Source organism: Leucopleurus acutus, assembly GCF_964270905.1.
Source record: "Leucopleurus acutus genome assembly, chromosome: 19".
Classification (NCBI taxonomy): Eukaryota; Metazoa; Chordata; class Mammalia; order Artiodactyla; family Delphinidae; genus Leucopleurus; species Leucopleurus acutus.
This window is the reverse complement of record NC_139161.1, coordinates 17,085,254-17,094,847: the sequence shown is the minus strand read 5'-3', so window position 1 is coordinate 17,094,847 and position 9,594 is coordinate 17,085,254. Positions and strand designations below refer to the sequence as shown.

At 59.0% G+C, this 9,594-nt stretch overlaps 1 protein-coding gene across 8 annotated transcripts in view; it reads right to left on the bottom strand.

The window, feature by feature from the left end:
• Nucleotides 1-421: 421 nt before the first annotated feature.
• Nucleotides 422-9,594, bottom strand: part of ARHGAP27 (Rho GTPase activating protein 27) — a gene marked incomplete at its 5' end in the record, with an annotated part of 28,017 nt that continues 18,844 nt past the window's right edge. For 2 of the 8 annotated variants that reach the window (XM_082860605.1, XM_082860607.1), the window contains 16 exons: nt 422-790; nt 897-1,002; nt 1,160-1,294; nt 1,381-1,458; nt 1,649-1,747; nt 1,821-1,943; nt 2,082-2,187; nt 3,159-3,257; nt 5,837-5,941; nt 6,472-6,562; nt 6,868-6,935; nt 7,110-7,168; nt 7,311-7,410; nt 7,485-7,565; nt 7,784-7,966; nt 8,215-8,622. In XM_082860605.1, the coding sequence (XP_082716731.1) occupies nt 613-790; nt 897-1,002; nt 1,160-1,294; nt 1,381-1,458; nt 1,649-1,747; nt 1,821-1,943; nt 2,082-2,187; nt 3,159-3,257; nt 5,837-5,941; nt 6,472-6,562; nt 6,868-6,935; nt 7,110-7,168; nt 7,311-7,410; nt 7,485-7,565; nt 7,784-7,966; nt 8,215-8,622 (2,019 nt within the window). In that variant the 3' untranslated portion in view covers nt 422-612. Of the gene's footprint in view, nt 791-896; nt 1,003-1,159; nt 1,295-1,380; nt 1,459-1,648; nt 1,748-1,820; nt 1,960-2,069; nt 2,188-3,127; nt 3,258-5,836; nt 5,942-6,471; nt 6,563-6,867; nt 6,936-7,109; nt 7,169-7,310; nt 7,411-7,484; nt 7,566-7,783; nt 7,967-8,214; nt 8,623-9,594 lie in introns of all 8 variants that reach the window. The other 6 variants (XM_082860608.1, XM_082860611.1, XM_082860609.1 and 3 more) reach the window with 5 other exon arrangements.

Below are 9,594 nucleotides of genomic sequence, written 5' to 3'. Positions count from 1 at the left end.
CAACAGGAAAGTCAATGAAGAGGGTCTACAGCCAGCCAGTGGTTGGGCCTGGCAGGAGCTTCAGCCCAGAGGCCTGGGGAAAGGTAGCTTCAGCTGCCCGCTCAGTCCTGTTTCCGCAGCAGGGAGGTTGTCGATTGCTGCTTCATGTGGGCACAATGCCACGCACGGGCCGGGGACCCACAGGGCCTCCCTGAAGGCCTCCACCAGGTGCAGGCCTGAAGAAGCCAGGAAGCCCTTCGGCCAAATTCCTCCTCGCAACAGCGGCCGTCCCAGAAAACTCTCCCCCCACCCCTCCTTCTCGCACACGCACAGTAGGTGGCGCTGTGATAAAGAATAGAGCCCAATTAACCCCCAAACAGGCCAAATCAGAGGAAAAAAAAAAAAAAAAAAAAAATCACATTTTGCGAACTGCCCACCAGAGGTCACCATACCCTCAGAACCGAGAGGTGCAGAACTCGCACGGGCCTGCGGACTGGCGGGAGGCGGAGGGTCTCAGAGATAGAGTCCAGACGCGTGGCTTCCAGCCGCCCCGCTTCTATGCAGGACCACTGTCGCCGCCCCCACTCCCAGGTCCGCAGCGCCAGCAGCGGGGGTAGGGGTGCGGGCCCGCGGTCAGTGCGGCGGGAAGACGTCTGCGCACTGCTGCAGGATGAGCTCCACCACCTGGTTCTGGAACACCATGGTCATGGGCATGCTGGTTTCCTCTGTCTCGGGCCGCAGCAGCGTGGGCCCGAACACTATGGCCACGCTCTGCACGGACATGCGGTTCTGTTCTCCGTGCTCGATCACCCTGCGGTGGGGGTGGGGTGGAATCAGGGCCCAGAGCTGGGGGGAGGCGTGCGGGGGAGGGTCCTATCAGGCCCGCCTCCCCATTCCCCTGCGGCTCCCCGGCTCACCTGCACAGGTGCTGGAAGAGCAGCCGCATTGTGTCGTGGTTGGGGGCGGGCAGCGAGCGCACCAGGCTCTGAATACAGCGGCTGCGCTGGGCCTGGTCCTGCAGCTCTGGGCAGGGGAAGGGTCAGAGGCAGAGAGAAGAGAGGGAGGGAAACAGAGGGGGCTGACTTCCAGTATTTTGCGGGGGCGGTCCCAGCCAGACGGGTGCCTGAGGCAGCCCAGCCCCACCCCTACCCCATCCGCCCCACCTCCCCCAGGCGCTCACTGATGGCTGCGATGAACTGGGGGAAGTGCGAGAAGGGGAAGAGGGGCTCGGGCAGCTCTCGAAAGAAGAGCTTCAGGGCGCCGGTGATTACGTGGACGTCCTCCCAGCGTCCGTCGTCCAGGTCCAGACGTTCATCTGCGGAAAGGGGGGAGGGGAGGAAGAGGAGGTCAGCATCCCTTTGCGCCCTCGGGCCTGGGGCAGGGACAGGGGACGGGCCTCACCGTGGTCCACCTTATAGCGCAGCTTCTGGATGGTGGCCAGGTTTCCACTGATGCGGTATAGACCGTCGATGTCCAGCCCTGCAGCAGAAAGAGGCACTGACCGCGGGTTCGGTGGGATGGCGCTAAAGCCCCTGCTATGATTCCTGCTCAGGAACTCCCGTTTTTTCCCCCTCGACCCTGTGCTCCCCGGGGGCTCCGTCTGGGGTCCTGGAAGGAGGCCTTCAGGCTCCCGGAATGCCAGGCCCAGCCGGCTGGCGCACGTACGTACCCCGGGCCTCGACGGCGCGGATGCACTGCTGCACGAAGCGCGGCACCTGGCTCTTCTCGCGCTCACACAGCACGGCCAGCGCGCAGCCGAACACCTGGTCTGGGGGAAAGGCTCGTCAGCGTCGCCTCGCCCCTGCGCCACCGGCGCCCAGCTCTCCGGGTCCCTCCTGTACCTCTGATGTAGCCCTTCTCCCGCAGCGACTGCAGCGTAGGCCGCTTCAGCAGGAACTTGCGGAGCTTGTTCCGGACCTTGCTCAGGTCGCTCTCCAGACCTCCGTGCCCCGGGGTGGGCACGGCTGCCCAACGGGGATGGGAATGCCAGGGCTGGGTCAGTCAGTGGTGCCAGGGTTGGCCCGGCAGCCCTAGCCTGGTCGTCACCACCCCACCCAAAGGATGCCCACCACCCCCTCCACCAGCCTCACCCCCAAGCACACCTGCACCAGGCCGTGCCTCATCGTCCCGCCAGCTTCCTAGGCGCTCACTCGACCCAAAGTCCACGGTGCTGCTCTCACTTTCCTCCTCGGGGGGTAGGTCTGCGGACTAGAATCACACAGCCTCAGAGAGGCAGAGCCTTGGGCCAGCTGCATGTCCTTCTGGGATGGGGTGAGGGACCCGAAGTGCCCTCCCAGCAGGCCTGGACTGGACACCCCCAGGCAGGGAGTTTGCTGTTTCCTTATCCAGGCCAACCCCCTTCGCCTCCACCAGAGAACCCCAAACGCTCCCCTCCCTTGACTGCATGGAGCCCTCCAGGTGTTGGAGACAGTCATCCTGTTCTCCCCCACCTTTTCTTATCCTGACTACCCCTACCGACCTCCCAGTTCCTGGTCCACTTTCCCCATAATTTTCCTTAGCTCCTCTGTACACACTCCAGTAGGTCAGTGTTCCTCAGTACAAGGCTCCCAGTTCGAGCTTGCAGTTTGAGCTGGGGCCGGAGCGCTGCCAACAACCTCACCGGCATCACCTCCCTGGATCTGGATCCCTACCTCTATTAATACAGCCAAGCAGGGCGCCCAGTGTTGCCTAGTCCCTTAATAGGGACTTAAGGATCAAAAAGCCTCAGGTTGTTTCCAGGTGAAGAGCTGTCAGAGCGGGCCTACCCCACCTCTACGTATGCAATTGATATATTGAACTTCCAAAACAATGCTAGACTCATCAATTCAATCCTTTTAAATTCTGCCTTCTGGTTTCAGCCTGTCTTTCCAGCCTGAGGCTGTTTAGCAGAGTATTTACTTTTCTCTGGCCTCAGTGTGGAATGGGACACTCCTCTAGGATATGCCCACCTGGAGAGTCCTCCTGTGCGGCCAACCCCAGAGGCTGGATTCACTTCCTTAAGAAAGGCTAATTTCTTCAGCAGCCCATCTGCATCTGCAGAGAGGGCTACTTACCCACCGGTGCCATGGAGCTCCCAGTGCCCGAGTGGAGGGCCCCACCCACAGTGGGCACAGCTGCCCTGCATAATGGCTGCCCATCCCCTCCCCACCAGCCTTGGCGGCCCCCAGCTCTCTGCCTACCAGCTCCTGGATGCCCTGGGCGATGGCCTTGTGCCAGGTGCTGATGATGGCTTCCGAGTCATGCTGGATCAGGTACTCTGAGCCATCTCGGCTCCGCAGCTGGTGGGACACAAATCACTTAGTCATCTCTGGTTCGCTGGGTCTGTCCCAGGGGGGATACAGAGGTAGAGGTGACCTGTTCCTGTCCCCAGGAACTCAGAGCCTAACAGAGCAAGGGCCTCACCCCAAGCCAAGGTATTTCACCTCATTAAAGCGGTAGGTAACAGCATCTCCGTGTTACAGATGGGCAAACTGAGGCACAGTGAGCGTAAGCAACTTCCTCGTGGACACACTGGAGCAAGGATCTGAGTGCAGAAGATCTGCACATCTGTCAACGGTCTGGTGTGCTTTTCCCTGCCCCATCCTGTCTCTCCATGAGCCACAGAACACGGCAGGCCTACCCAGAGCACAGGCCAGCAAAAAAGTCAATGAAAGAAACTCCCGGTGGGAGAGCCCAAAGCCACTATTTTATACTATTGAGGAGCAAGCAGGTATTAACAGCCGGGGCTATTTTTCAGCTGACTGCTGTTTCCCTAGCAAAGTCTACAGAGAACAAGGTGAGGCAACTTGGATGGATCTCTCCTCAACCTCTGGCTCTGAGAACCAAACATTCAAGGTCGATGGGAATGGTTGGTTGCCACAGCTTTGGGTCAAATGAGCGTCAGAGTCAGCAAAAACTGTCTCAGACAACAGGGTACAAACTTCCAGAATCAGAGAGGGCTGTGTTTTGGCTGTCTACCTATCTAACTCAGACTTGAATGCCACTTAAAATGCTTTCCAAGACAAAACCAAACAAACCTGCAAGTTCTACCCCATCCCCCTCCCTGCAAAGACTAGAGAACCTTCAGTGGGCGCACCTCGTGTGTGCCCACAGATAGCACAACCTCGTGCTAACCTAAACTGACAGGAGCCCTGTCTGTTATCCCAGAGAATGGCCTAACAATGCCTCTGAAACAACAGCCATTACTGTTGGCAGCTGTCTCAAAACATATTCAGTTCCTATTTGAGTTTCATACGGAGGCACATCTGTCTAGTTACATTATCAATATACTGCTCAAGACATTCATTCTGTTTACTGCACAGGCAAGCCGAGCTCAAACCAGCCATTCTCAGGGGACTGTTACTGAAGTTTTCTGTGACTCTGGGGTGACTAGAAAGGCCGGCCATCCTCAATGATATAGAATTTGAGGCGGTCTCTTGAGAAATATCCAAAGTCACCTACAGGTCACCCCTGAGTGGAGGAAGGATGGCTGCCAGCCAGTGGGAAGCAGGGGCCTCCAGGATTTCCATTCAAGACTGTCAGCCTTCCCGTCGGCTGGAGGAGCTCTCAAAAGCACCATCTGCCTTCCAGTCCTTGCCAGAAAAGACAACTCAGAAGCGTCTCCTCTGAAACTTTCATCCAAAGCTCGGTCAGAGAGGTGACATTCAGAGAGCCCTGTTTGAAGGATGTCCCTCCAGATCAGGAAGGAGCATACCTAGCAAATATGATGTCCCTCCTCAATCTGACGTCCACGGCAGACATTGCTAGTCGCTTACAGCGCTGAGCCTGGAGAAGGCTCCAGACCTACTGATCAGAGTGGCTCATGAGACAAAACAGGTTTCCAGCTCTGCTCTGTGGATACTCTGGTTCTAGAACTGAATGAAGCTGGGTGAATCATCATTAAACGACACACTCAAGCTCCTTGCGGAATTGCTTTTTCTGAGCTGAGATGGAAGGTCATGCCTTTGGGGCTTTCATCGGATGTTAGCTGAAGCAGCCCAAGCGTCCCTTTACTAAACTAGAACGGAGCTGCACACTAGAAACTGATTTCCCTCAAAATCTAGGAAGGTTTCCCCCCGCCCCAATAATAAGAGCCCTGTAACTGATTGCCGTTCTCTTTTCACTCTGGCCACCAGGAAGCCTGGAGGTGATTCTTTTCAGCAACGACAACTGTAGCACCTGTACATCGTTCCAATCCCTCTCCGCGCTGCCCTCTCCCTCTAACTTGTGTCGTGCGTCCTGGCTTTCAGTGGCTTTTCCCAGCTCACCATAGGCCTTGCTATTGTGAGCTGCCTCAAAACATTGGGGACTGAGGTGAGGGTAAGAGCAGCTTAAAAACAAGACAACACATGGACAGTGAAGGGAAACACAACAGTGAAGACGGTGAAGACAACACATGGACAGTGGCCTGGGGGGGTCTTGCCTGGGCCCCACCTGGCCTCTCTCTTCCTGCTGCAGAGCCTGAGAAACGTGTCCACTACCCTGGTTTATTCACTGCCAGTTGGAAGCTGGGCTCTGACCAGCTAGAGCAGGTGTCCCAGCCTACCAGAGCAAGTAGCTGGGGACCCAGAGCCTCCTGTCTGTCTCAGGCCAAAGCAGCTAGGATGAGGACTGCGCTTCTAGGCGTGACAGTTTCATTCCCCAAGGACCCCCTACTTAGGACCAAGGACTCCAGTGAACTCCACTCCTGGAGAGGGAGCTGCAGAATCTGTGATGCCAGGAAACACTGTGGACGGATCCCCAAGGTAGAGGCAGTTTTGGTTTTGAGCCCCGAGAATTCCAGCCCTAACTCCCCAGGTCCACCTTCTTGGGGCTTGCCTAGTGAGGGTCCCAAGCCATCAGTAAGCCCCTTCTCCTTCTCCCCCACCCCACCACTCACCTCCAGCACATTCTTCTTGCTGGATTTGTCTTTGGGGGCCCAGGCGAGAGAGGCCCCCTTCAGCTCCACCGTGTACTCAGGGGTGGAGAGCTTGGAAGGCTGCCTCTGCGGGAAAGGGAAGAAGGGTTGGAGAGAGCATGGTTACAGTGCACCCTCAGCTCAGCTTGGGCCCGTCACAGCGTCCTGGCTCCAATATACCAGGCTCCCTTGGCTTCAGGGACAAAATGGGGTCACAGCTCTGGGGGCAGGGGGCCCAAGGGTTCCTGGACCCCAGAGATCCTGGTACTTCTTAACCATGGAGCCTGCAGGCTGGCTGGTTGTTTGCTACCTGCCCACCTAGGAGAGGAAAGGAGAAAGGAGTGCAGCCCCATCTCTGCGAGCGGGTGTGTCCAGTCCCCAGCCTCCCTGCCCACCAGGCTGGAGCTGTCCATCCTCAAGGACTGGTCCCCAGGCCCAAGGTGGCTGGAAGTGCTTGTCCTGGGGTGATCTGCTCTCATCACCCCCTGCCAAGGCCCAGCTCCCTTGACACTCATATTCCACGGCCTCAGACCTAGCCTTTGGCAAGGCTGCTGAGATGAAGACCCACAGGAGTCAGGAGCAGATGGGGTGGTCCCTGCTGGGCGCCTGGGCCTTACCAGGCCACCTGCAGTCGAGGTCTTCGAGTCCTTGAAGAATGTCAGGATGCCGCCCTCCAGCACTGTCCACGAGGCACTCCAGTTCTTCTTCCTAGGCGGGGCGGTGGTGGCAGGGCTTGGGTTCAGTCCTGGTCTGAGGCCCCCCTCCCACCCCCAGGAGCAGGGCGCAGAGTTTAAGAACACAGCTTGGGGCACCCAACCGTAAGGGGTGGACTCCCAGCGCTAACACCTGGTCGCCAAGGGACCTGGGGCAAGTCACTTCCTCAGTGCCTCAGGATCCTCACAGGACCTCATAAAGTCGCTCTGAGGGTTAACAAGAGCCTGGCGTATGGGAAGTGCTCAGTGAACGGCATCGTTAAGGCCCGCCGTGGAGTCTGGGGGCAGACGGGTTCTCACCGGAGCCGCTTTCCTTTGTCCACCGTCTTGGTTCGATGGAGCACGCCTGCCTTGTCCAGGGTCTTGATCTTAGAGAAAGAAGGGGAAGGAGGAGGCAGTTAAGGGGGGAGCCACGGGGGTGGGGCGGGGGGCGAGAGGCTTGCCTCCCTCTCAGCCAGCCACTCCCCACAGGCTGGGCCTGAGTCTCCACTGAACCTCTTTGCCGGCACCTGGCCGCTGCTTGGTGGGGTGCCTGCTCCCACAGCAGGAGCAGCAGCAGGAGAGACTTCCTTCCAGCTCCGAGCCTCGCCCAGCTCTGAGCCTGGGATGACCCAGAACCCAGGTTCGTTCAGCCCAGGCTAGTGCTTGGGGCTATGGTGGAGACGTGCCTCCAGACCCAATCCCAGCCTCCAGAGCCTCCAGAAACACCCCAGTTTTTCTGCGGGGGTCCTGCCTGGTCCTACATGCCCCCTCCCTCACCTTCTCCTCAGGTGGGCTGGCCTGGGCCGGGGTCTCACTGTCCTGGCTGGATTTGCGGATGCTTCGAGGGGCAGGGACAGGGACCTGGGGAGAAAGACACTGTCGTATATAACCGCCCCCCTCCTCTCCCCGGCACTCTCCCTTCCCCACTTGGTTACCTGGGGCAGCTCCCACTGAACGGAGGCGTCATCTGGATTGTAGAAGTAAGGCTTCCCGTGTTGGTCCTCCAACCTCATCCACTGTGGGGAGAGGGATGGTCAGGAACCTAGCTCTCCTCATGATGGGGGAGCAAAAGGTTCCCTCCAACCAGAGCCCAACATAGCCCCAAAGAGTTTACACGGGCAGGTGTGGGTGATTCGGTCTTGGGCTGACTTGGAGCCCGCGCGGGAACTTCAGTTTAGAGTGTTAAGGGGAGCGACCCCGCGGCTGTCTGGGACCATCTGCCCACTGCCCCTACCTGTTCTTGGGTGTAGTTGTTAGTGTACAGCGTCTGCCCATCCTGGCTCACGTGGCAAGACCAGCCTGGAGGTGTGACCAAGGGAGAGGCGGGGCCGGGCTCACCGAAGGAGCCCACGGGGGAATAGTCTTCCTCTGGGTAACTGGTCAGCAACTCGGGGTAGTCCGTCTCAGGGGTGGGGGGCTGCAGGGAGCAGAAGAGTCAGAGGCTCTCAGAGCCAGCAGTGACCCCAGGGGCCCGGCCCTTTCGGTCCAGGCCACGCCCCCTCACCCTAGTTCCCCCGAGCTGTGGGAGACAGAGGCGGGGTCAAAGTCTCTTAGAGATAGCCCCGCCCACCCATGACCAAGGCTCCTCTCTCTCTGAGGCCCTCAGAGCCAGCCCCGCCCACCCTGGCCAGGCCCCGCCCTTTCAGACGAGGCCCCGCCCCTCACCCTCTGGTCCCTGGGGCTGCCGGGGCTCAGGCCAGGCTGCATCTCTTGCTCGTCCTCCGGCTGGTCCTCGGACTCGTCCTCCCAGGCCGTCTCGCCCGTCAGCGGGTTGTAGAAGAACACCCTGCGGCTCTCCTCATCCCAGTACTGGCCCCACTCGGTCTCGAGGCTCTCGTGGCTGCCCACCGAAGCCGGAGACGTGGCCGGGCTGGCGGCGCCCTCGGCAGCCTCGAAGGGCGACTCCCAGGTGGTCACGCCCGTGTCCGCGTTGTAGTAGTAGGGGCGCCCGGTGCCCGCGTCCGTGTGCGTCTCCCACACCGAGCCGGTGCAGTGGGCTGCGGTGGCGCCAGGCGACGTGGCCCGAGGCTGCCTCTCTACGTTCGCGTACACGGGCTCTGGGAGGTCATCCACCTGGGGCGGGAGGAAGGAGACGTGACCTTCAGGGCAGCCCCGCGGTCACGTCGTCCCCACTCGGGCACTCGCCACTTGGGCGACTTTCAGCAAGTCACAGCACCTCTCTGCCTCGGTTCCCCCAGCTGCAAAATGTCTGCCCTCCCCACCCCGGAAATTGTAGTGAAGAGAGAATGAGGAAATGTTCTCGAAAGTGCCTTGTAAAGTATGAAGTGCCCCAGATGCATGGGACAATTAGATTAATTATTTATTAACAGTAGTAAAATATCGATAACGAAGTTCTCCAGCTGCACACTCACAGGTGTGAATCAAAGGTTGCGCAGGAACAGAGAAATGGCCTGGGCCCAGTTCTTTCTCGCCTCAGGCCGCAGGACACTGGGGGGCGGGGCCCTGCTCCATTCTACAGCCCCCACAAAGAACCCCCAGCCCTCCTTCCTCCTCTGCCAAGAAAGCTCTGAACTGGAACCAGTACTGCCTCCGGTTCCAGATTTGGAGCTGTTACTTCCCCAATACAGGGTTTCCAGGCCTCAGAATCAATCGCAGACAAGAGAAAGAGAAAGAACCAGATGGGAAGGAGGAAGGAGGGCAAAGAAAAGGTGAGCCCCATGTCCCCCTCCAAAGTAAAGTGAGGTGGGCTGCAGGGTCCAGTTACACAGAATGTAAGCCTGGTCATGCTTAACACCCTCACGGCTCCCTGCTACCTGCTGGGCAAACTCTAAGCCCTTACCAGGGCCCCAGAGGCCTTCCGTCACCTGCCTGTCTTCCCCCCTATTTCCTGCCACTCCTGGCCCTTGCCTTGAACTTTAAGCTCCAGTAGCACCGGCTTGCTGGAGGCCCCCAGCCTCTCTGCTGTGTCTGCTACAGGCCTCTGCTCCCTCACAACCTGCCCCTCCTGGCTGACTCCTATTCCTTCTTTAGGACTCAGCTCAGGTGTCAGGTTCCAGATCTCTCCCGAGATTTCTCTTGTGTGCC